The sequence below is a fragment of the Nerophis lumbriciformis genome, linkage group LG01 (genome assembly GCF_033978685.3).
Source record: "Nerophis lumbriciformis linkage group LG01, RoL_Nlum_v2.1, whole genome shotgun sequence".
Lineage (NCBI taxonomy): Eukaryota > Metazoa > Chordata > Actinopteri > Syngnathiformes > Syngnathidae > Nerophis > Nerophis lumbriciformis.
The window spans coordinates 75,773,203-75,800,090 of NC_084548.2; the positions used below are offsets into that span (position 1 = coordinate 75,773,203).

Sequence of the window (26,888 nt, forward strand, 5' to 3'; positions counted from 1 at the left end):
TTCCTCTTCCTCTGCACTCTTCCTCTGCACTCTTCCTTTTCCTCTGCACTCTTCCTCTTCCTCTTCACACTTCTTCCTCTGCACTCTTCCTCTGCACACTTCCTCTTCCTCTGCGCACTTCCTCTTCTTCCTCTGCACACTTCCTCTTCCTCTGCACTCTTCCTCTGCACTCTTCCTCTGCACTCTTCCTTTTCCTCTGCACTCTTCCTCTTCCTCTTCACACTTCTTCCTCTGCACTCTTCCTCTGCACACTTCCTCTTCCTCTGCACTCTTACTCTGCACTCTTCCTTTTCCTCTGCACACTTCCTCTTCCTCTGCGCACTTCCTCTTCTTCCTCTGCACACTTCCTCTGCACTCTTCCTCTTCCTCTGCACTCTTACTCTGCACTCTTCCTTTTCCTCTGCACTCTTCCTCTTCCTCTGCGCACTTCCTCTTCTTCCTCTGCACACTTCCTCTTCCTCTGCACACTTCCTCTTCCTCTGCACTCTTCCTCTGCACTCTTCCTTTTCCTCTGCACTCTTCCTCTTCCTCTGCGCACTTCCTCTTCTTCCTCTGCACACTTCCTCTTCCTCTGCACTCTTCCTCTTCCTCTGCACTCTTCCTCTTCCTCTGCACACTTCCTTTTCCTCTGCACTCTTCCTCTTCCTCTGCACTCTTCCTCTTCCTCTGCGCACTTCCTCTTCTTCCTCTGCACACTTCCTCTTCCTCTGCACTCTTCCTCTTCCTCTGCACACTTCCTTTTCCTCTGCACTCTTCCTCTGCGCACTTCCTCTTCTTCCTCTGCACACTTCCTCTTCCTCTGCACTCTTCCTCTGCATTCTTCCTCTTCCTCTGCACTCTTCCTCTTCCTCTGCACACTTCCTTTTCCTCTGCACTCTTCCTCTTCCTCTGCACTCTTCCTCTTCCTCTGCGCACTTCCTCTTCTTCCTCTGCACACTTCCTCTTCCTCTGCACTCTTCCTCTTCCTCTGCACACTTCCTTTTCCTCTGCACTCTTCCTCTGCGCACTTCCTCTTCTTCCTCTGCACACTTCCTCTTCCTCTGCACTCTTCCTCTGCATTCTTCCTCTTCCTCTGCACTCTTCCTCTTCCTCTGCACACTTCCTCTTCCTCTGCACTCTTCCTCTTCCTCTGCTGACCCAGTGTGTGTGTGTGTGTGTGTGTGTGTGTGTGTGTGCGTGTGTGTGTGCGTGTGCAGGAGGGAGTGTGTCAGGTGTTCCTGCAGGAGGGCCACCTGGTGGTGAGGGCAGGTAACAGCCAGGTGAGGAGTGAGAAGACGTACCATGATGACAACATCCATTATGTGGCCGTCTACAACAACAACAACGGGTAGGAAAAAAAGATGGCTGCCACATTTTCCCGCCTTGTGCTGATGTTGTCTTCCTCCTCAGCATGCGAGTGTACCTGGACGAGGTTCTGGAGAAGTCCAAGGAGGGTGTGAGGATGGAGGTCAGAGGGAGTGTGTCTGCTGCTAGTCTGGAGGGAAGAACTCTCCTGGGAGGAAGTCCTCATCACAACATCAACAACATGACAGGATGCATCAGCAACGTCTTCATCAGGAGGTCCTCACCTTTGTCTTTTACTACTCTTACTCTTCTTCTTATTCTTACTCTTCTTTTATTACTATTCTTCTTTTTACTCTTCTTCTTCTTACTCTTCATTTATTACTCTTATTTTATCATCCATCCATTCTCTTCCGCTTATCCGAGGTCGGGTCGCGGGGGCAGCAGCCTAAGCAGGGAAGCCCAGACTTCCCTCTCCCCAGCCACTTCGTCCAGCTCCTCCCGGGGGATCCCGAGGCGTTCCCAGGCCAGCCAGGAGACATAGTCTTCCCAGCGTGTCCTGGGTCTTCCCCGTGGCCTCCTACCGGTCGGACGTGCCCTAAACACCTCCCTAGGGAGGCGTTCGGGTGGCATCCTGACCAGATGCCCGAACCACCTCATCTGGCTCCTCTCCATGTGGAGGAGCAGCGGCTTTACTTTGAGTTCCCCCCGGATGACAGAGCTTCTCACCCTATCTCTAAGGGAGAGCCCCGCCACCCGGCGGAGGAAACTCATTTGGGCCGCTTGTACCCGTGATCTTGTCCTTTCGGTCATAACCCAAAGCTCATGACCATAGGTGAGGATGGGAACGTAGATCGACCGGTAAATTGAGAGCTTTGCCTTCCGGCTCAGCTCCTTCTTCACCACAACGGATCGATACAGCGTCCGCATTACTGAAGACGCCGCACCGATCCGCCTGTCGATCTCACCATCCACTCTTCCCTCACTCGTGAACAAGACTCCGAGGTACTTGAACTCCTCCACTTGGGGCAAGATCTCCTCCCCAACCCGGAGATGGCACTCCACCCTTTCCCGGGCGAGAACCATGGACTGGGACTTGGAGGTGCTGATTCTCATCCCAGTCGCTTCACACTCGGCTGCGAACCGATCCAGTGAGAGCTGAAGATCCTGGCCAGATGAAGCCATCAGGACCACATCATGTTTAAAAAGCAGAGACCTAATCCTGCAGCCACCAAACCGGATCCCCTCAACGCCTTGACTGCGCCTAGAAATTCTGTCCATAAAAGTTCAGAACAGAATGGGTGACAAAGGGCAGCCTTGGCGGAGTCCAACCCTCACTGGAAACGTGTCCCACTTACTGCCGGCAATGCGGACCAAGCTCTGACACTGATCATACAGGGAGTGGACCGCCACAATCAGACAGTCCGATACCCCATACTCTCTGAGCACTCCCCACAGGACTTCCCGGGGTACACGGTCCAATGCCTTCTCCAAGTCCACAAAACACATGTAGACTGGTTGGGCAAACTCCCATGCACCCTCAAGGACCCTGCCCAGAGTATAGAGCTGGTCCACAGTTCCACCACCAGGACCAAAACCACACTGTTCCTCCTGAATCCGAGGTTGGACTATCCGGCGTAGCCTCCTCTCCAGTACACCTGAATAGACCTTAGTGGGAAGGCTGAGGAGTGTGATCCCACCATAGTTAGAACACACCTTCTTAAAGAGAGGAACCACCACCCCGGTCTGCCAATCCAGAGGTACCGCCCTCGATGTCCACGTGATGCTGCAGAGTCTTGTCAACCAAGACAGCCCCACAGCATCCAGTCTTCTTTTATTACTCTTCTTCTTCTTACTCTTCTTCTTTTTACTCTTCTTTTATTACCCTTCTATTACTCTTCTTCTTCTTCTTTTTACTCTTCTTTTATTACTCTTCTTCTTACTCTTCTTTTATTACTCTTCTTACTCTTTTAGTACTTTTCTTTTATTACTTTTCTTTTGTTACTCTTGTATTACTCTTTTTCTTACTCTTATTTTATTACTCTTCTTCTTACTCTTCTTTTGTTACTCTTCTTTTATTACACTTCTTTTATTACTCTTGTTCTTCTTACTCTTCTTTTCTTACTCTTCTTTTGTTACTCTTCTTTTAGTACGCTTCTTGTGTTACTCTTCTTTTCTTACTCTTCTTTTGTTACTCTTCTTTTAGTACGCTTCTTGTGTTACTCTTCTTTTCTTACTCTTCTTTTATTACTCTTGTTCTTTTATTACTCTTCTTGTGTTACTCTTCTTTTCTTACTCTTCTTTTGTTACTCTTCCTTTATTACACTTCTTTTATTACTCTTGTTCTTACTCTTATTTTATTACTCTTCGTGTGTTACTCTTCTTTTCTTATTCTTCTTTTGTTACTTTTATTTTAATACTCTACTTGTGTTACTCTTTAATGACTCTTCTTTTGTTACTCTTCTTTTAGTACTCTTCTTTTATTACTCTTCTTTTGTTACTCTTCTTGTAATACTCTTCTTGTGTTACTCTTTTATCACTCTTCTTCTGTTACACTTATTTTGTTACTACTCTTTTAGTACTCTTCTTTTGTTACTTTTCTTTTTTTTTTACTCTTTCTCTTCTTACTTTTTACTTACTGTTGTTGTTACTGTTCTTTTTGTTACTCTTCTTACTTATTGTTCTTCTTACTCTTTTTTTTGTTACTCTTCCTCTTCTTGTTACTCTTCTTCTTACTGTTCCTCTTACTGTTCTTCTTACTCTTCCTGTTGTCAGTGGGGTTTTATTTTGTATGTGGCTCTTCTTTTACTGACTGTTCTTACTTTTCATTGTGTTACTCTTCTTCTTTCTAAACTTCTTACTCTCCATTTTGCTACTGTTCTTTTTCTCACTCTTCTTTTTGCTCCTATTTTGTGACTGTTCTTTGTACTTTAGTTTTTACTCTTCTTTTTGTTACTGTTTTTTATTTTTGCCACTCTTCAATTTGTTATTGTTCATCTTACTCTTCTTTTTCTGACTGTTCCTCTTGTTACTGTTCTTTTGTTACTGTTTGTTCCTGTCCTTCTTACTATTCTTTGTGTTACTCCTCTTCTTATTGTTATTTTTCTAACTGTTATTCATGTTATTGTCCTTCATACTGTTCTTTTTGCATCTCATCTTTTTCTTCCTGTTCTTAGTCTTCTTATTACTCTTCTTCTTTTTACTCTTCTTCTTATTGTTCTTTTGTTACTGTTTTTTTTAAGTATTTTTGTTCATGTTTTTTTGTTGCTCTTTGCTGTGTTTCCCAGGACGGTCAGTCCTCAGATGGTGGCCAACCTGTTGAAGGTGAAAGAGAACGTCAACGTTCCTCTCGACTGTCCTGCTGCCAACAAGCCTCAGCAGATTGTGGCTCCGCCCAAACATGGCGGCAAGTCCAAGGTGCGTACCTACACACTCTACACACTCTACACTACATACTCACACACTCACACACTCCAAGTCCACATATTTTATGAGTGAATCATAGAAAAGTTGATGCAACATTTCAAATGTTGTTGTTGATGTTTCAGGGGAAGCAGAAGAAGTCTCGCAGTCGTCACACCAGACAGTCCTGCCAGGGGGCGCTGATGGAGCAGGAAGTGGGCGCCACCTACTTTAGCGGCGCCACGCTAAGCTACCAACGCTACGACTCACTTCCTGCTTCGCTCAGCTCCAAGTGAGTGTGTGTGTGTGTGTGTGTGTGTGTGTGTGTGTGTGTGTGTGTGTATGTCATTCATAGTTATTTATTATAATCCAGTGAGTGTGTGTGTATGATGTCATTCATAGTTATTTATTATAATCAAGTGTGTGTGTGTGTATGATGTCATTCATAGTTATTTATTATAATCCAGTGTGTGTGTGTGTATGATGTCATTCATAGTTATTTATTATAATCAAGTGTGTGTGTGTGTATGATGTCATTCATAGTTATTTATTATAATCAAGTGTGTGTGTGTGTATGATGTCATTCATAGTTATTTATTATAATCCAGTGTGTGTGTGTGTATGATGTCATTCATAGTTATTTATTATAATCCAGTGAGTGTGTGTGTGTGTGTGTGTGTATGATGTCATTCATAGTTATTTATTATAATCCAGTGTGTGTGTGTGTATGATGTCATTCATAGTTATTTATTATAATCCAGTGAGTGTGTGTGTGTGTGTGTATGATGTCATTCATAGTTATTTATTATAATCCAGTGAGTGTGTGTGTGTATGATGTCATTCATAGTTATTTATTATAATCAAGTGTGTGTGTGTGTGTGTATGATGTCATTCATAGTTATTTATTATAATCCAGTGAGTGTGTGTGTGTGTGTGTGTGTGTATGATGTCATTCATAGTTATTTATTATAATCAAGTGTGTGTGTGTGTGTGTGTATGATGTCATTCATAGTTATTTATTATAATCAAGTGTGTGTGTGTGTGTGTGTGTGTGTATGATGTCATTCATAGTTATTTATTATAATCAAGTGTGTGTGTGTATGATGTCATTCATAGTTATTTATTATAATCCAGTGAGTGTGTATGATGTCATTCATAGTTATTTATTATAATCAAGTGTGTGTGTGTATGATGTCATTCATAGTTATTTATTATAATCAAGTGTGTGTGTGTATGATGTCATTCATAGTTATTTATTATAATCCAGTGAGTGTGTGTGTGTATGATGTCATTCATAGTTATTTATTATAATCAAGTGTGTGTGTGTATGATGTCATTCATAGTTATTTATTATAATCCAGTGAGTGTGTGTGTGTATGATGTCATTCATAGTTATTTATTATAATCAAGTGTGTGTGTGTATGATGTCATTCATAGTTATTTATTATAATCCAGTGTGTGTGTGTGTGTGTGTGTGTGTGTGTGTGTATGATGTCATTCATAGTTATTTATTATAATCAAGTGTGTGTGTGTGTGTGTATGATGTCATTCAGTTATTTATTATAATCAAGTGTGTGTGTGTGTGTGTGTGTGTGTGTATGATGTCATTCATTATAATCAATCACATGACAATATTACTATATAATTTGTATTATATATGATGTCATTCATAGTTATTTATTATAATCAATCACATGACAATATTACTATTTTAATTGTATTATGTATGCAGAAGTTTATTGTATTATTCACATTATTGATCCCTAAATAAATTATATTACAGTTTTAATGTTATTTGCAATATTTATTAGCAATAATATTTATTGATTAATGTTATAATTTCCAAATACCTGTATTCCTGGTTATGGGCGTGGTCATGAGGTCACGAGGTCATGAGGTCACTTTGTCCTGGCAGACCTCACCTGTCGCTGGCCGTGAGGGTCAACTCCTCCTCAGGTCTCATCTTGTACGCGGCGAGCGCTCAAGGTGGCGCCGCCATGACGCTGAGCGTGCAGGAGGGTCACCTGCTGCTGTCGCTGGGCGGGAGGCGGAAGGTCAGCCTGCGAGGTCGCGCCGCCATCGATGACCAGCGCTGGCACACGGTGAGACGTCGGGGGAAGGGGAGGGGGAGGGGTGGGCTGCTTGGCCAGCAGGTGGAGTTAAGATGTGGGCGTGTCCTCAGGTGTTCATCAAGCGGGACGCGGACAAGATGAGTCTGGTGGTGGACGGCGTCAACGCTCAGTCCAAGAGGGTCCCGGCGAGCGTCAGGGTGCGCCTCATGGGGCCGCTTTACATCGGAGGACTGCCGCCATCGCTCGCGGTAGGTCACCTGACCACGCCCACTTCCTCTCCGCATCACCTTCACACGCCGCTTCTTCAGACCGCCGCCACGTCTGGCTTCATCGGGTGCGTCCGCGACCTCACGCTGAACAAGGCGCCCGCGGGAAGCCCCGCCCACAGCCAGGGGGCGGTCCCTTGCTTCCGGAAGCCTCTGCAGCCCGGCGCCTACTTCACGGGCGAGGGAGGCCACGTGGTCGTAGGTGAGCCGCCATTTTGTCTTATCCCCGTGTTGCCTCGCCGCCTCCTGACAGGAAGCTCCTCCCCTTCCCGCAGGTGAGTTACTGGCGCTCGGCCACGACCTGGAGCTCCGCCTGGAGGTGCGGCCGGCGTCAGACTCCGGACTGCTGCTGCATGCTGGGACATCGTCCAATCAGCGGCTGAGCTTGGTGATGAGCAGAGGAGAGGTGAGTGGGAGGCGGAGCTACCTGCTGGCGAGGAGTGGCGCTAACATGGCGGCGTGTGTGCAGGTCATGTTGTCTGTGCGTGGCGCCAAAGGTGACTTCTCCTTATCGCTGGCGCCGGAGGAAGCGCTTTGTGACGGACGCTGGCACGCCATCACAGGTCAGTCGCCAACACGCCGCCGCCGCCGCCATCAAGGATCTTATCTTCCTTCTCTTGTTTGGCGCCCTCTAGTGGTGAAGAAGAGTAACGTGCTGCAGCTGCACGTGGACGCCGCACGCCAGCTCGGCACCGGGCCCAAACATGGCCGCTCTGCCGGCGCCAAGGAGGTCGTCTACGTGGGAGGACTTCCTGGTTAGCACACACACACACACACAATGTTGTCATTATGGCTGTACTTAATGAATACTTAGGTCTACTACACTACTGTATTTAATGTTGTCATTATGGTGGGACTTAATGAATACTTAGGCCTACTACACTACTGTATTTAATGTTGTCATTATGGTGGTACTTAATGAATACTTAGGTCTACTACACTACTGTATTTAATGTTGTCATTATGGTGGGACTTAATGAATACTTAGGTCTACTACACTACTGTATTTAATGTTGTCATTATGGTGGGACTTAATGAATACTTAGGTCTACTACACTACTGTATTTAATGTTGTCATTATGGTGGGACTTAATGAATACTTAGGTCTACTACACTACTGTATTTAATGTTGTCATTATGGTGGTACTTAATGAATACTTAGGTCTACTACACTACTGTATTTAATGTTGTCATTATGGTGGTACTTAATGAATACTTAGGTCTACTACACTACTGTATTTAATGTTATTATGGTGGTACTTGATGAATACTTAGGTCTACTACACTACTGTATTTAATGTTGTCATTATGGTGGTACTTAATGAATACTTAGGTCTACTAGACTACTGTATATAATGATGTCATTATGGTGGTACTTAATGAATACTTAGGTCTACTAGACTACTGTATATAATGATGTCATTATGGTGGTACTTAAGTGTTTTCTGAGGTAGTTAGAGAAGCCCTAATCTAAGGTAGGTAGTAATAATCTTTTCCAGGGTCAAACTGCAGCTGTCATAAAAGTGTTAAATATATAGAAGTCACATTTTAATGTACACACAAGTGTAAAAATAAGTTATTAATAGTAAAGTTAGTTCTCGCATGCGATCTTGGCGAGTTGGTCAAAGGGCCGTCACATAACCTGCAATCCTCTGCCTGACCTCCAGATGGCGTCACAGTGTCGCCGAGTGTCCCCGCCTTCCATGGCTGCGTCCGTCATGTGAGCGTCAACGGACGCCCCGCCCCTTTGGACAAGGCGCTGTCCGTGCATGGTGCTGTAGGAACGCACGGCTGCCCGAGCGCGTAGACGCACGCACACACACACACACACACACACACACACACACACACACACACACACACACACTTAGCATCACATTCCAGAGCAAATGAAGGTGGTGGGTGTCATTTTAGTGTAGCTAATTTAAAATATAACTATTCATATTTATTTTGTATTCAAGTCTTCAGGGTGTGCTCGACTACACGGCCAACATTTAAGATGAAATATTTGAAGCTGATTTTGAGCAATTCATGCAGTAATTATGAGTTATAGGGCCTTATATGGACGTGTGATGACATCATACTGTTGCCATGGTTTCAGGCGTAGTTGAAACTAATATATTCACTTTTTTTATAAAGAATGAACCTCCTCACACATGTTTTGATGTACTTTATAATAAAAGTTCCTGTAAACACATTTTCACTTTTTATTATCAAGTGTAGTGGGTAAGAAAAGGTGATGTGATTGACAGCTGTTGTGTGGTATGATTGACAGGTGTGTAAAAAAAAAAAAAAAAAAAGGTCCTCCATGTGATCTAGTCCAGACTCATGTCCTCTTCCTCGTCCTTGGACTCTCCTTTGGAGGTCTGCATGGCTCGAGCAAACGCCTCCACGTCTGCTCCGCAAAAATACGTGACATCATTATTATTATTATTATTATTATAGAGCGTTTTTGTACTACCATTAAATAATTAATATATTTTATTTGAATATGACATTCACTGTAATTATTGGGTGAAAAAAGACAAGATTCAGCTAAATCATTGCAATAAAATATATAATAAAGTTAGTTTAAAAAAGGGAGGACAAGATATTGTATCATTTTGTAAAATCATTATAATTAAATAGTTAATTCCTTAAAAGAAATCCATGAATGGCCACCTTAACGAGGCCCCAAATGATCCAAGGAGCTACTGTTTGTAGTCGGGGGCTACAGGCCCCTGGTGGCTTCCCAAGGTCCCAGGTGATGGGTCAGACTAAGAGCGGTTCAAAAGACTTATGAAGAAAAGAAGATCCAGAAACCGCATGTTGCCCAGGCGAGGGTCTGGTGGCCAGGACTTAATCCACAACCCGAAAGAGAGAGTCTGCCTCTCAGAGACCCTGGCCAACCATCAGGAGTGTGTATTGGGGGCCAGCTGGCCACTACTAGGGTTATAGTAGACTTTGAGGACCTCCTTAATCCTACAGACACACCCGCCATGGAGGAGGCAGAGTCTGAGGTCACATGTCCATCACTGGAGCCAAGGTCATCAAAATAACTGAGAGGGTGAGATTGGCCCCAAACACCTCAAGGCTGTGGATGTTGGGGGACTGTCATGGCTGACGCGTCTCTTCAACATAGTCGGGGACAGTACCTCTGGATTGGCAGACCAGAGTGCCGGTCCCTTTTTTCAAGAAGGGTGTGTTCCGATTATCGAGGGATCACACTTCTCAGCCTCCCAGGGGAGAGTCTGGCCGTTAGTCGAGTCTCAGACCCAGGAGGAACAATGTGGTTTTTGTCCAGGACCAGATTTATACCCTCCTAGGGTACTGGAGTGGGAATGAGAGTTTGCTCAACTAGTCCACATGCGTGTTGTGGATTTGGAGAAGGCATTCAATCGTGTCCTGTGGGGGGTGATCCAGAAGTACGGGTCCAGGGTCCAAGGCCATTCAGTCCCTGTACAAGCGGAGCAGGGATCTGGTTTGTGTTGCTGGTAGTAAGTCAGACATGTTACCAGTGGATGTTGGACTCCGGTCCTGTTCATGATCTTCATGGACAGAACTTCTAAGTGCAGTCAGGGTGTGGAAGGTGTCTAGTTTGGTGGCCAGAGGATCACATCTCTGCTTTTTGCAGATGTGGTCTTGTTGGCTTCATTAGACTGGGACCTTCAGTGGTTTGAAGTGTGAAGATGCTGGGATGAGGACCAGCACCTCCAAATCTGAGGCCATGGTTCTCAGTGGGAATTGGGTGAAACTGTACCCTCTGGGTCAAGAGTGAAGTTCAAGCATCTCAGGGTCTTATTCACCAGTGAAGAATGTAACGTGAGATTGACAGACGGATCGGTGCAGCGTCTGCAGTGATGGAGTCACAGTCTGTTGTGGTGAAGAAGGAGCTGAGCCAGAAGGCGAAGCTCTCCATGTACCGCTCAGTCTACATTCCTACCCTCATCTATGGTCATGAACTTTGGGTAATGACCGAAAGGACAAGGTGGCAAATACAAGCAGCGGAAATGAGTTTCCTCGGCAAGATGTCTGGGATCACCTTCAGAGTTAGGAGGAGATCACCCTCAGAGTTAGGGGGAGATCACCCTCAGAGTTAGGGGGAGATCACTTTCAGAGTTAGGGGGAGATCACTTTCAGAGTTAGGGGGAGATCACCCTCAGAGTTAGGGGGAGATCACTTTCAGAGTTAGGGGGAGATCACCCTCAGAGTTAGGGGGAGATCACCCTCAGAGTTAGGGGGAGATCACCCTCAGAGATAGGGGGAGATCACCCTCAGAGTTAGGGGGAGATCATCCTCAGAGTTAGGGGGAGATCACCCTCAGAGTTAGGGGGAGATCACCCTCAGAGTTAGGGGGAGATCACCCTCAGAGTTAGGGGGAGATCACCCTCAGAGTTAGGGGGAGATCACCCTCAAAGTTAGGGGGAGATCACCCTCAGAGTTAGGGGGAGATCACCCTCAGAGTTAGGGGGAGATCACCCTCAAAGTTAGGGGGACATCACCCTCAGAGTTAGGGGGAGATCACCCTCAGAGTTAGGGGGAGATCACCCTCAAAGTTAGGGGGACATCACCCTCAGAGTTAGGTGGAGATCACCCTCAGAGTTAGGGGGAGATCACCCTCAGAGTTAGGGGGAGATCAGTTAGGGGGAGATCACCCTCAAGAATTAGGGGGAGATCACCCTAAGAGTTAGGGGGAGATCACCCTCAGAGTTAGGGGGAGATCACCCTCAGAGTTAGGAAGAGATCACCCTCAGAGTTAGGAAGAGATCACCCTCAGAGTTAGGGGGAGATCACCCTCAGAGTTAGGTGGAGATCACCCTCAGAGTTAGGGGGAGATCACCCTCAGAGATAGGGGGAGGAGCTCGGTCATCCAGCAGAGACTCAGAGTAGAGCTGCTGCTCCTTCACGTCCAGAGGAGCCAGCTGAGGTGGATGCCTCCTGGACGCCTCCCTGGTGAGGTGTTTTGGGCATGTCTTGGAGCAGACCTAGGACACGTTGGAGGGACTTTGTCTCACGCCTCGGTGTCCCTCTGTGGAGCTAGAGAAGGTGGCCAGGGAGAGGGAAGTATCTGTTTAGACTGCTGCCCCGCCATCTGGACTTGGATTAGCGGCGGAAAGATGGATGGATGGATTAAAAAAGGGTCTTAAAGGACAAGACTTTGTATTTTGTGAAATTGCAATAATTTATAACAAAATGTTTTCTTAAAAAAATAAACAGCAGTGTTAAAGGACAAGATATTGCATAGTTTTGTGAAACTATTGCAATAAATTATTAAAAAATTATTTAACATTGCCCTTTAAAAAAAATAAAAGGACGATATTGTATAATTCTGTAAACTCATTGGAATAAATTATAATACAATAGTTTCTTTAAAAAAGGGTAATAAAGTCAATATGTGGCGTTGTTGCTATTATTATGAAAGGACAAGAAAGAAGTCACCTCCTTTGTTCGCGGCGTCCACGGCGTCTGGCGGCAGTCCAAACTGACTCATGAGCGGTCCCAGCTGACCTGAGGCCAGCGCGCTGCTGAACAAGCTCATGGACTGTGGGCGGGGACAGAAGACATCAGACACTTTGATTGGCTAAGCAGGCGATGGATGACATCACCTGCTGGAACTGTGGCGAGCTGATGGTGTTGTGGATCTCCTCGCTGCTCTGAGCCAGGCTGTCGCCGGTGGGCAGGAAGGGGAGGAGCCGGCGCTGCACCTCGGCGTTGGCCAGGATGGGCGCCATCACGTCCGGCGTGCACACGCTGGCCAGGTCCACTGAGGAAGAGGAAGAGCGCCTTCACAAGCCGCCTTCATCGCCACCATGACGTCAAGACGTCTTCTCTCACCTGCTGAGCCCGAGGTAGCCGCCGCCGCCGCCGGGACGTTCATGGTGGCCAGGATGCTCTGAAGGTCGCTGAGCTGAATGGCCTGGTGGGAGGCGGGGCTTCCGACGGAGGCGGGGACCAGCGGGGGCTGAGCTGGAGCTGTGTCAGAGTGGGCGGGGTCAGAGGAGGACGGGCCACCAATGGCTCGTGCACGTCTTGCTTACCTGGCGTGGAGGGGGCCACGCTGGCGGGGGAGGCGGCCGAGGCGGCGGGGGTCACCGGGGTGGTGGGGGCGGCCTGGGAGGTGCTCAGCCTGGGGGCGGAGCCTGAGGACGGGGTGGCGGCCGCCGACTGACTGCGAGAACTTTGAATTGGGAAAAAAAATAAACAAGTTGTAATAATGATCACTGAACAGAAGTCAGTCCCGCTTATGTTGACAACCCGCTTGTGTCGACCAACTCATTCAGCCCGTTCACTGAGTTCTAACAAGTGCTCACTTAAGTCCACCTACAACTGGAGAGACAAATGAAAAACACATGTTGAGTTATTGTTAACGTCAACATGATCACAGGCTTCTGATTTGAATGGTGGGCGATACTGAAAGTCGATACCAGGCTGATACTTGAAATGTTATTTACCGTATTTTCCACACTATAAGGCGCACCTAAAAACCACAAATTTTCTCAAAAGCTGACAGTGCGCCTTATAACCTGGTGCGCTTTATATATGGATTAATATTAAGATTCATTTTCATAAAGTTTCGATCTCGCAACTTCGGTAAACAGCCGCCATCTTTTTTCCCGGTAGAACAGGAAGCGCTTCTTCTTCTACGCAAGCAACCACCCGCCCGCGTAGAAGAAGAAAAAGAGCGCGGATATTACCGTACGTTTCATTTCCTTTGTGTGTTCCACAAAATGGCTCCTACTAAGCGACAGGGATCCGGTTCATGAAATGACGCAATCTCTCCATCCGCACACGGATTACTATTTCACAGCAACTGATATTCCTGTGAACCGCACTGTGGATACAACGGGAGCACGTACGGTGAATATTCGCACCACAGGGAATGAGAAGTCATCCTTCACTGTGGTTCTAGCTTGCCATGCTAATGGCCAGAAACTTCCACCCATGGTGATATTCAAAAGGAAGACCTTGCCAAAAGAGACCTTTCCAGCCGGCGTCATCATAAAAGCTAACTCGAAGGGATGGATGGATGAAGAAAAGATGAGCGAGTGGTTAAGGTAAGTTTAAGTTTACGCGAAGAGGCCGGGTGGCTTTTTTCACGCAGCTCTGTCCATGTTGATATACGACTCCATGCGCGCCCACATCACGCTGGTTTTAATATATTATTAAAGTTTGACTGACCTATCTGACTGTTTTTTTAACATTCCTTTAGCGCAGTTAGATGCGGCTTACAACACGGGGCGGCTTATAGGTGGACAAAGTTTTGAAATATGCCGTTCATTGAAGGCGCGGCTTATACCCCAGGGCGCCTTATGATGCGGAAAATACGGTATTTATTTATTTTTGTCCTGTCCAGCTACTCTGACAAATCATATATCTGCTGTACACATTTACTTGAAGTGTGGGATACTTCTCTTGTTGTCTTATTTGTATTTGACTTGATTAAATGGATTTATAGTATTATTATTTGGTGCAGGAGGGGATAGAAAGAGGGGGGGGGAAAAGGAAGACAGAGGGGGAAATGACGGGGGATAAGACAGAGAGACAACAACAACAATAACAAACACAATATGTACAAATTTGATAGTAAAAATGATATCAAAGAAGCAGTTAGTGGAGTAAATATTAATAACACAGAAATGACCATGAACATTATTACACTACAAATGGATCAATACAAACAGTACTATTGATAATGAATAGTAACAATAATTACCTCTATTATCAACAATACATAAATGTAATGATAACTTGACATACAAAAGAAAGCAGATAAACGGAGGGGAAGAAAGAAGTGAACTGCATTAACCTTGTAGATTGTTATAGTAACACCCGTAGTCACACGTGCAAAATAAACAGCAACAAGTTAGCAGAAAATATAAATACCGGTAAATGTTTTTTAAGGAACCATAACGAAGTTTCTGAAATCTTTAATTAGGGCCCGCATGGCCCATTGCATAAGGACTCCCACAGGGAGTCCTTATGCAATGGGCCATGCGGGCCCTAATAATAAAACCTTAGAAATTCAATAGGTCCTTATGTCCCATTGTATAAGGACTCCCAAAGGGAGTCCTTATACAATGGGACATAAGGACCTATTGAATTTGAAAGGTTTTATTAATCTTTATTCTTCCGCCGCCACTTTAAACTGTAATTTGACCCACTTAACATGCTTCAAAACTCACCATATTTGACCCACACATCAGGACCTGCGAAAATTGCCTTTTTAAAAAAAAAAACCAAACCACAAAACTCAAAATTGCGCTCTAGCGCCCCCTAGGAAAAAAAAAAACTAGACTGCCTGTAACTCCCACTAGGAAGGTCGGAGAGACATGAAACAAAAACCTTTATGTAGGTGTGACTTAGACCTAGATTTCATAATAGTATATTCTCGGGGAAAAATCAACAGGAAGTTGGCAATTCCCCCTTCAAGACAAAAAAGTACTAAAAACAGTCACTTTTGCCTCTTTGAGCAGTAATTTGACCCCCTTAACATGCTTCAAAACTCACCGAACTGAACACACACATCAGGACTGGCAAAAATTGTGATCTAATAAAAAAACCTAACCCCAAATCTCAAAATTGTGCTCTAGCGCAATTTTTTAATGAAACGCAGAAAAAACTGCTCCTCGGATGAAAAAACTGACAAAACTGCCTGTAACTCCCACTGGGAAGGTCGGAGAGACATGAAACAAAAACCTCTATGCAGGTCTCACTTAGACCTACATTTCATAAATTGACAACCCCCAGCAAAAATCAACAGGAAGTTTGCTATTCCCCCTTCAAATCAAATTTTTTGTAAAAACCGGTCACCTTCCTTCAAAAACTATCTCCTCTGAGCGCGTTTGTCGTTTCAGCTTCAAACTCACACAGGAGAGAGATTAAACCCTTGTGTATAAAATAACAGAACAGCGTTTTAATACCTGCTCCGGTTTTGATTTTATGACCCTTCAAAGACCCGCTGCGCTGATGCTGCTGCGCTGCTGTTTTTTTTAAGATGGCTGCTTAAAAGCAGGAAGCACCAACGTGCCCACACAATGCAGACAAGGTAGGTACACTAGACAAAAGTCTTGGGACACTTCAGACTAAAAGTAGACAAAAGTATTGGGACACTTAGGACTAGCACCTGCCAAATACGCGGGCCCGACCAATGCTGCTTGCAGCTTTAATTGATTATGAAACTATAATAACCATTTTGAAGCATGTAATAATAATAATGATACAGGTCCGGATTAAAAACAAAAACATTTCAATGATCTCACAGACTCTAAAGATTGCAAAAAACACATTTTGTCATTTGTGAAGCCTTTTTTCTGTTTTTAAGACACATTCAGCTGTGTTTAGTAGACCACATTAGTCCAGGTCCAGATTAGAAACCACTATACCTGGATTTGTCTAACCTGGATTAGATTATCACAAACCCTGCAGATTCATAGAACACTTTTTTGTATTACTTCTAATGGAATTAATGTGGTCCACATGCCTAAAAAATGGCTCAATATTATTAAATGTAAAAAAAGAAGCATAAATGGTGTTGTCTCTCTACACAACATTGACTATTTTGCACCAGTGACATCATTCAGTGATCACAGCATTTCAAGTCAAAAAGTATCGATAATCAGTATCACCCTCCAGTCGAGTCTAACTTCAGGTTAGATGGAGTGGGAGTGGACTTCAAAATAAAAGGGGAGTTCCTTATCTAGAGGGTCTTCTCTCTCCCTGGACCTCCTTGCAAACTGCTGGTATGAAATATGAAAGGTGCCAGCTCCTTTCAATGTGGGTTATGTTGACAATAGTAATGAAAGTTGACAACTTTACACCTGTGTGCCAGTCAACAAGGTTGAAAGGTGGACCTCACCTGGATGAGGAGCTGCTGGCGGTGGGTCCGCCCCCTCCCAGCAGGTTGGCGAGTCCTGGTCCTGCCAGAGCGCCCAGACCTCCTGAAAGCAAGCATAGTGAAAATGATGAGGAACTGGATTCTAGCGCAGTGATTCTAAAGCTGTGGCACGCGTACCTGGCTCCATCTAGTGGTACGCCAAAGAATCACATCAAATATTCAAACACAGTGTTACTGTTCAAACTGTGTGTAATGTCACAGTGGCCAAACATAATACACTTGTTAAATAAAACCTCTGCCTTGTTTTAATGAATACTTAAGCCTACTACACCACTGTATTTTAATGTTGTCATTATGGTGGTACTTAATGAATACTTAGGTCTACTACACTACTGTATTTAATGTTGTCATTATGGTGGTACTTAATGATTACTTAGGTCTACTACACTACTGTATTTAATGTTGTCATTATGGTGGTACTTAATGAATACTTAGGTCTACTACACTACTGTATTTAATGTTGTCATTATGGTGGTACTTAATGAATACTTAGGTCTACTACACTACTGTATTTAATGTTGTCATTATGGTGGTACTTAATGAATACTTAGGTCTACTACACTACTGTATTTCAATGTTGTCATTATGGTGGTACTTAATGAATACTTAGGTCTACTACACTACTGTATTTAAACTGCCAAAGTAGCTGTGGCGGTATGGGTGTGGTCACCATGACGTCATCGAGTCACTTGCATCATTTGCTATGATGACATGATCTTCTTTAAAAAGGCTCAAAAAATGTATACATACATATACAAATGTTTTAATTAGTATTAACATAGTTTTGCCATGTTTTCAATTGTTGCTGCTTTTTGTACTTTGTTGACATTTTTTCAAGTGTGAACAGATTTTAATGACTTTTTTTTAAACAACTATCAACAAATCTAGCATGTTCTTCTGGTGTTATTATAGAACGTACTTGTGTTTAGAGACTCTTAACTTCTGTCCCTGATGAAAGAGGCTGAAGCGAGCATGACGTCACACTTGCTTTGCGCTGTTGCTCCAGTTGAGCTTTCTCTCCTTCTGTCCTCTTAATATTTGCACATTTTGTAGATAGCTGACTGGACAACGCTCCAGACAATGGCGTGCGTTTTGTTTACATCCGGTTTCGGTAGTGCGGTGATCAAGTTTTTGGTACATCACTTGTCAATAGTGAGCAAAAAACATGTGTATCAATTCATACTGTAACGACCAGCTCATGTTAATGTTTTATGTGTGTGCGCTTTGGATTTGATGTCAGATTTTCCCATGTTTACAAACACACCGTCCGTGCCTGAAAGGTGATTGGCAGAGAATGAGGAAGTGTTGTTGTGTGTCGGGGGAAGCGAAGACGAAAGTGTTTTCATGGGGGGTAAAAACCTATTGGAATTGTGCCCTTGTTTGTTATCACAAGATTGGCAATAAAAATTAAAAAATTGCATCAGACTTTGTGTGATTTCTTCTGGGGGCTACGATATATTATATTACTTTAATTAGTTTTCAAGTACAAAAAAAGCCCTTATTTTCTAGGTGTGGCTGTAACGAAAATGCAGTGGTGGCACACCAAGGCAAATCCTACATGGAAATAGATTTTTGTAAAAACAATTGATTTGTTCAGAAGGACTAATAAAAGCTCTAGTTGAAAAAAAATAAATATATTGTCAAGTGATTTAGAGGTTCCAACATCTTCACGTGTGACGGTTCCAGTTCTGTCATCAGTGGGAAGCTTGGTGAGTTGGTCAACATCGACGGGTGGTTGACAAAATTATTAATTTCCTGTCGTGTTTCCATGGCAACGGCAACTTTACCTTTACTAAATGTAACCTTGTTACATTAAATGAGTTTAAAGCTTCTGTGAAAGGATTGTCTGTATGCACATGTGTTATGTGAGCAAGTTTTAATGTTGAAATGTGATGTTTTATGTGTTGTTTAATGTAACCTTGCTGCTGCCCTCTTGGCCAGGTCTCCCTTGGACAAGAGATCTTTGATCTCAATGGGATTTTACCTGGTTAAATAAAGGCTAAATAAAATAATAACTCACCTAGTCCGCTGGTTCCGATCAGCTGCATCAGCTGGTTGTGGCTCATGTTTCCTAGCAGGTTTTGGAGGCCGCCTTCGCCCCCCAGCGACGACAGCTCATGACCCCCACTGCCGGGCGCTCCGGGGATGGGGGGGTTGTTCAGGTACTCGTTGACCTTCCGGCAGTACTCGTCGTCCTTGTCCGACTTGGGCTCCTGGAGGCAAGAATGGGCGTCAAGCCTTCCATTCCTTTAAAGAGGACAGCGGTGCGTGCGGCGGCGCGCTTACCTGCATCCAGAAGAATAGTCTCTTGGACTCGGACTTGAACTTGAGCACAAAGACCCGCCCGGTGGTGCACTGGGTGACCTTCTTGAACTCGCAGTCGTCGGGGAAGATGATCAAGTCCTGCACATCAACAAAGCAAAACACAAAATCAATTATAATTATATTGTTATGCCTATGTCAAATACTGATAGATGCGTGCCACTCTGTGCAGTTAAGTACCGTATTTCTCGGATTATAAATCGCTCTGGAGTATACGTCGCACCGGCCGAAAATGCATAATAAAGAAGGAAAAAAACATATAAGTCGCACTGGAGTATAAGTCGCATTTTTGGGGGAATATTATTTGATAAAATCCAACACCAAGAATAGACATTTGAAAGGCAATTAAAAATTAAAGCTGCAAGCAGCATTGGTCGGGCCCGCATATTTGGCAGGTGCTAGTCCTAAATGTCCCAATACTTTTGTCCAGTGATAGTCATAAGTGTCCCAATACTTTTGTCTACTTTTAGTCTGAAGTGTCCCAAGACTTTTGTCTAGTGTACCTACCTTGTCTGCATTGTGTGGGCACGTTGGTGCTTCCTGCTTTTAAGCAGCCATCTTAAAAAAACAGCAGCGCAGCAGCATCAGCGCAGCGGGTCTTTGAAGGGTCATAAAATCAAAACCGGAGCAGTTAGAAAAAAAAGCGCTTCTGTCATTGTAATCACAAGGGTTCAATCTCTCTCCTGTGTTAGTTTGAAGGCGAAACGACAAACGCGCTCAGAGGAGATAGTTTTTGAAGAAAGGTGACCGGTTTTTACAAAAAATTTGTTTTGAAGGGGGAATAGCAAACTTCCTGTTGATTTTTGCTGGGGGTTGTCAATTTATGAAATGTAGGTCTAAGTGAGACCTACATAGAGGTTTTTGTTTCATGTCTCTCTGACCTTCCCAGTGGGAGTTACAGGCAGTTTTGTCATTTTTTTCTTCCGAGGAGCAGTTTTTTTTGCGTTTTATTAAAAAATTGCAGTAGAGCGCAATTTTGAGATTTGGGGTTAGGTTTTTTTTTTAGATCGCAATGTTTGCCAGTCCTGATGTGTGCGTTCAGTTTGGTGAGTTTTGAAGCATGTTAAGGGGGTCAAAATACAGCTCAAAGAGGCAAAAGTTACTGTTTTTAGTACTTTTTTGTCTTGAAGGGGGAATTGCCAACTTCCTGTTGATTTTTGCCCGAGAACATACTATTATGAAATCTAGGTCTAAGTCACACCTACATGAAGGTTTTTGTTTCATGTCTCTCCGACCTTCCTAGTGGGAGTTACAGGCAGTCTAGTTTTGTTTTTTTTCGTAGGGGGCGCTAGAGCACAATTTTGAGTTTTGGTTTTTTGATAAAAAGTTTTGCCGTATATTACTGATGTGTGTGTAAAATTTGGTGAGTTTTGAAGTATGTTAAGGGGGTCAAATTACAGCGCAAAGTTGCGGAAGAATAATAATAATAAAGAATAAAACCTTACAAATTCAATAGGTCCTTATGTCCCATTGCATAAGGACTCCCTTTGGGAGTCCTTATACAATGGGCCATGCGGGCCCTAATAAATAAAAAATAGTGAACACGCCCCCGCTGAATTTTTATTGGTTGACGACCAGTGTTGGGACTAACGTGTTACTGTAACGCCTTTAGTTTTGGCGATAATCTAACGCGCTATTTTCTAATATTCAGTAACTCAGTTACCGTTACTACATGATGCGTTACTGCGTTATTTTACGTTATTTTTTATGTAGTATTGGCTAGAAACACAAGATCTGAGTGTGTTTTATTGGAGCGCTGCAGTGTCGTCCTTCTTAATGTTCTTGTGTCACAAGCCGGAGGCGCGCTCCGTGTGTGTTTGGGGAGGCGTGTCTGTGTTTACTAACAACGAAGCCGCAGTGATTCAAGTGTCTTAACATGGAGATATTCTCACTTCTTTTTTTTGTCGAGCACAAAGAAAATAACATTTTAGTTAAATGTAAGTTGTGTCTTGGATCAAAGATCCTGTCTACTGCCTAAAACAATTCAAATCTGCCTGGTTAGGCTTTGTGTATGTCACGTGTGCCTTCCTTAGGTGAAGCCAGGTTTACAGCTATGTAAGGCTGAAACGACGCGTCGACGTCATCGGTTACGTAAATACGTCGGCGCCGTTTTTGTGCGTCGACGCGTCGCATATTTACGTCACACTACTGTCATGGCGGAGCGCAAAGCAGACGGTGCGAGCGAGGGGAAAAAAGCACGCCAAAAGTCGTCAAAAGTGTGGGAGTATTTCAATAAACGGCCTAATAATGTTGTTGTATGCACACTGTGTCGAGCGGAAATGGCCTATCATAGCAGTACAACGGCTATGAAGGAACATTTGAAAAGAAAACACCCGACAGCGTTCTTGCCATCACCATCAACTAGTCAATCGTCCGCGTGAGGATACGTTGTCATCATTACTCAAAAACATGAATGTGTCATTTGTATCTGCGTTGTAAATTCATAAACTAAAGCACCGTTTCGCTCTGAGAGGCGCGTTTGGCGTGCCTGTTCAGTGTTTACAAAGACGCGCTCCTCTTTAACGCTGTGGAGAGGCGGGGCCGGCGGAAGAGCGGCGAGGGGTGGCGCGCCGGGAGCGACGCCGCAATCGTGCCCAGGTGCACGATCATCCCATCTCCTCTCGCTGAAGAAAAGGGGAGCAGCAGAGAGAGAGGGAAGAGAGACTGGAAGGAGCCAGAGTGAAGCTGACGTGGAGCGAGAGAGGAGAGAGAGGACGACGAGCGAGCGAGGAAGAGGAGCTGAAAAGCGAGGAAAGAAAGAGAAAAGAGTTGGAAGAGAAAAGACTTTGTGTAAAATTAAAAGATTGTAAACCTGGCAAAGCCGTCTGCCGTTCAGTCTGTCGGTCCTGAAAGAACCCCACTGCACAAGATGTGTCACAAACGCTAACGTTAATTAGTTGTGCAAATACCTTTTACAACATTAACAGTTACATATACGATGTACAAACCAACAATTAACTTTCACTTTAATCATACTATCATTGTTGTGTTATTAAGCAAAATAAGCAATACTTTTACTTTTGTTGAAATGTTTACACTGTTACAGAATATTTCGTTTTGCACTTTTTTGTATTGGATGTTTATCTTTATTTTTGCACATTTTAGCAAATAAGCAATACTTTTACTTTTATTGAAATGTTTACACTTGTTACAGATTATTTTCGTTTTGCACTTTTTTGTATTGGATGTTTATCTTTATTTTTGCACATTTTAAAGCAAAATAAGCAATACTTTTACTTTTGAAATGCTTATACTATTGCAGAATATTAAGATTTGCACTGGATGTTTACTTTTATATTTGCACATTAAAAAGCAAATAAGCTACTTTTAATTTTGTTAAATGTTAAAAGTTTTAAATGTTTACATTGTTACAGAATATTTTGTCATGTTGTTGTCAATGTTGACTGAGTGGCCATACTTTTTTTTTTGTAAATAAAAGCCATGCCTTTTGAAAAAACTGGCCTACATTTATTTTTTCATCTTCATTTTAAATAAAAAAAAAAAATCGGTAAAAGGAAAAATAATCTTTAGATTAATCGAAAAAATAATCTATAGATTAACCGATTAATCGAAAAAAATAATTTCTAGATTAAATCGATAGAAAAATAATCGTTAGCTGCAGCCTTACAGCTATGTTGCTAGTATGCTGTTTGTTACTTATGTATGTTATGTTGCAGCTATTTAAAATAGTTTTGTCAATTTGTTCTGGCCTGAAATAAATTGGCCCTTTGAAACATATCTTTGTGTGTTGTATGTAGACCACATTGCTTTCTGAGTCCAGTGATGCAAATGCATGTCAAGTTGATCAACACATTGTATTATTCTCCAGTGCAATAACAGTACTGAAATGAAGGCGAAAAGGGCATTAATGGGATCTTTAAAAAAAGAAGAAAAAACAACAACTAAATAGTTACTTTTCACAGTAACGCATTACTTTTTGGTGTAAGTGAGTTAGTAACTACCGTATTTTCCGCACTATTAGCCGCACCTAAAAACCACAAATTTACTCAAAAGCTGACAGTGCGGCTTTTAACCCGGTGCGCTTTATATATGGATTAATATTAAGATTCATTTTCATAAAGTTCGGTCTCGCAACTACGGTAAACAGCCGCCATCTTTTTTCCCCGTAGAAGAGGAAGTGCTTCTTCTTCTACGCAAGCAACCGCCAAGGTAAGCACCCGCCCCCATAGAACAGGAAGCGCTTCTTCTTCTACTGTAAGCAACCACCCGCCCGCGTAGAAGAAAAAGCGCGCGGATATTACCGTACGTTTCATTTCCTTTGTGTGTTTACATCTGTAAAGACCACAAAATGGCTCCTACTAAGCGACAGGTTTCCGGTTCATGAAAAGACGCAATCTCTCCATCCGCACACGGACTACTATTTCACAGCAACTGCCTAAAGACTTTCAAGAAAAGCTGGCTACTTTCCGTGCATATTGTAAAAACAAGATAGCTGAAAAAAAGATCCGGCCAGAGAACATTATCAACATGGACGAGGTTCCACTGACTTTTGATATTCCTGTGAACCGCACTGTGGATACAACGGGAGCACGTACGGTGAATATTCGCACCACAGGGAATGAGAAGTCGTCCTTCACTGTGGTTCTAGCTTGCCATGCTAATGGCCAGAAACTTCCACCCATGGTGATATTCAAAAGGAAGACCTTGCCAAAAGAGACCTTTCCAGCCGGCGTCATCATAAAAGCTAACTCGAAGGGATGGATGGATGAAGAAAAGATGAGCGAGTGGTTAAGGGAAGTTTACGCGAAGAGGCCGGGTGGCTTTTTTCACGCAGCTCCGTCCATGTTGATATACGACTCCATGCGCGCCCACATCACAGATGGTGTCAAAAAACAAGTGAAGCACACAAATACAACACTCGCCGTCATTCCGGGTGGATTACCGTATTTTCCGCACCATAAGGCGCCCTGGGTTAAAAGCCGCGCCTTCAATGAACGGCATATTTCAAAACTTTGTCCACCTATAAGCCGCCCCGTGTTGTAAGCCGCATCTAACTGCGCTAAAGGAATGTCAAAAAACAGTCAGATAGGTCAGTCAAACTTTAATAATATATTAAAAACCAGCGTTCTAACAACTCTGTTCACTCCCAAAATGTACGCAAATGTGCAATCACAAACATACGTACATCAACATGGACAGAGCTGCGTGAAAAAAGCCACCCGGCCTCTTCGCGTAAACTTAAACTTACCTTAACCACTCGCTCATCTTTTCTTCATCCATCCCTTCGAGTTAGCTTTTATGATGACGCCGGCTGGAAAGGTCTCTTTTGGCAAGGTCTTCCTTTTGAATATCACCATGGGTGGAAGTTTCTGGCCATTAGCATGGCAAGCTAGAACCACAGTGAAGGATGACTTCTCATTCCGTGGTGCGAATATTCACCGTACGTGCTCCCGTTGTATCCACAGTGCGGTTCACAGGAATATCAGTTGCTGTGAAATAGTAATCCGTGTGCGGATGGAGAGATTGCGTCTTTTCATGAACCGGATCCCTGTCGTTTAGTAGGAGCCATTTTGTGGTCTTTACAGATGTAAACACACAAAGGAAATGAAACGTACGGTGATATCCGCGCGCTTTTTCTTCTTCTACGCGGGCGGGTGGTTGCTTACAGTAGAAGAAGCGCTTCCTGTTCTATGGGGGCGGGTGCTTACCTTGGCGGTTGCTTGCGTAGAAGAAGCGCTTCCTGTTCTACCGGGAAAAAAGATGGCGGCTGTTTACCGAAGTTGCGAGACCGAAACTTTATGAAAATGAATCTTAATATTTATCCATAAATAAAGCGCACCGGGTTAAAAGCCGCACTGTCAGCTTTTGAGTAAATTTGTGGTTTTTAGGTGCGGCTAATAGTGCGGAAAATACGGTAACTAGGTTACTTTTGAAATAAAGTAACTAGTAACTAGTTACTGGTTTTCAGTAACCAACCCAACACTGTTGACGTGTGTGTGTGACGATTGCTGATATACGACTAGTCTCTTACGTGAATGAGATAAATAATATTTGATATTTTATGGTAATGTGTTAATAATTACACACATAAATCGCTCCAGAGTATAAGTCGCACCCCCGGCCAAACTATGAATAAAACTGCGATTTATAATCCGAAAAATACGGTAAATACAGGCCACTACGGGAGGATGTTCTGAGGTGAATGTGCGTTACTGACGTCGTCCACGTTCCCTGAAGTCCTGTCCTTCCAGCAGAAGTGGATGAGGGAGTCGTCGGTCTGCTGGACGTACACGGTTCCTTTACGCTTGTCGGCCGTCACCGTCTTCCCCTTCAGGGTCATCTTGCCGGCGCGGAACTCCACCAGGTACTTGCTGGAGCTTCCTCTGGATCCGCTCACCAGGCTGGGGAAGAGAGCTCCGGACGACATCGTGCGATTTTACAGTTGTAGTGATATACTCAGCAGCCTGGAGTGAAGAAGAAGGCACAACACGGTTGACTACAAGTACATTTGAAGTGATGTAATCATCTGGTATCAGTATCAGGAAAGTATCTGCCAGGTATCGTCCCATCATCTGTTATCGGGGAAGTATCTGACTTGGGGCTAACAGTCCAGGAAGTTACACGTATTCGAGTTAGAGACGACGAAAACACGTCAGGCAAAAGCGCATATAACCGCATTAAAGTCATCATACGAACAAAAATGTTCAGTATTAGACAATTATTACGTTCACGTCATCATTATTTTGCTGGCTGGCCGAGGGGCTAGCATGCTAACATTAGCCGATGACGCGGCACGTTTAACAATAAAAAAAAGTCATATGAAGAAAATAGCTTTCACCACAAACAAGTTGTCAATAAAGTGTGTGTTTAGATATTTTCCTTTCAAACGGGATAATATAGTTACCAGAAGCTTTACAATGCAGAGTTTCGGGTTGTGCGTTATGTCGGAGGAGGCGGCTAAACCACGTGATCGAATCGCAAGGAATTGTGGGTAACAAAAAATTACTCAAGTGTGGTTATTATTATTATTTATTGTTATTTTTGATACTCTATTTGTCTTTTCTTTTCTTGACATGTTTATTTACTCAACCCGCTTTTTTGTTATGTTGTTCACACAAAAAAAGAAAAGAAAAAAAACTACTCATGTATTACAAATTTATGTTATCCCGATTCCACTGCGCTTATTATATTAAATTGTATAGTCTTAAATGAGTCTTTCCTCATATAATCCCATATTACCGCGTGTCACTGCACTGTATATACTATTGTAGTTCATAACTATATCATATTTTGAGCATGGATTATATTTATGTATCAGATACCTATTCTGAATATATCAACACCCCTTGAATATATCAACAACACCCCGTTGAAATACACCAAATAAAAAAGTAGTATTGTCGGGAGCGCGCCTGAGCTTGCTTGAGGATTTGTGGCGCGAGCACGTCGAGCGTGAGTGATCAAGATGGGATTTATGGCTCCTGAGGAGCCGTTCATTTCAAAGAGCCGTTCAAAAGACTGGTTCGTTATTACTGTTAAGTTTTTTAACTGTTTTTTTTTAAAGCAAGGAAACAATCACTAATATCAATTATACGATGAAGTGTAGATCAGAAAGATTTAATTATAATATTATTAATTTTTTTTATATGGTTTTCATTGTTATCAACATTCCGTAAGCCGGTATCATATTTCCATGCTTTGGCAGCACTT

The 26,888-nt window shown here is 43.5% G+C and overlaps 2 protein-coding genes across 5 annotated transcripts in view; one reads left to right on the forward strand and one right to left on the reverse strand.

Annotated features, from left to right (window-relative positions):
* The window catches only part of lama5 (laminin, alpha 5), a 219,849-nt gene extending 210,631 nt beyond the window's left edge, over nt 1–9,218 (forward strand). For 2 of the 4 annotated variants that reach the window (XM_061925885.1, XM_061925894.1), the window contains exons 70-80: nt 1,197–1,327; nt 1,390–1,560; nt 4,569–4,698; nt 4,830–4,975; nt 6,599–6,785; nt 6,866–7,003; nt 7,064–7,223; nt 7,297–7,427; nt 7,491–7,584; nt 7,657–7,776; nt 8,689–9,218. In XM_061925885.1, the coding sequence (XP_061781869.1) occupies nt 1,197–1,327; nt 1,390–1,560; nt 4,569–4,698; nt 4,830–4,975; nt 6,599–6,785; nt 6,866–7,003; nt 7,064–7,223; nt 7,297–7,427; nt 7,491–7,584; nt 7,657–7,776; nt 8,689–8,828 (1,548 nt within the window). In that variant the 3' untranslated portion in view covers nt 8,829–9,218. Of the gene's footprint in view, nt 1–1,196; nt 1,328–1,389; nt 1,561–4,568; nt 4,699–4,829; nt 4,976–6,598; nt 6,786–6,865; nt 7,224–7,296; nt 7,428–7,490; nt 7,585–7,656; nt 7,777–8,688 lie in introns of all 4 variants that reach the window. The other 2 variants (XM_061925868.1, XM_061925877.1) reach the window with 1 other exon arrangement.
* On the reverse strand, nt 9,177–26,170 carry adrm1 (ADRM1 26S proteasome ubiquitin receptor). The gene is made up of 10 exons (XM_061925918.1): nt 26,083–26,170; nt 25,396–25,642; nt 19,182–19,298; nt 18,916–19,108; nt 16,857–16,938; nt 13,039–13,178; nt 12,836–12,973; nt 12,607–12,764; nt 12,440–12,542; nt 9,177–9,416 (listed from the first exon to the last, which is right to left on the reverse strand). The coding sequence occupies exons 2-10, from the start codon at nt 25,603–25,605 to the stop codon at nt 9,337–9,339; spliced, it is 1,221 nt and encodes a 406-aa protein (XP_061781902.1). The 5' UTR covers nt 25,606–25,642; nt 26,083–26,170; the 3' UTR covers nt 9,177–9,336.
* Nucleotides 26,171–26,888: the final 718 nt, after the last annotated feature.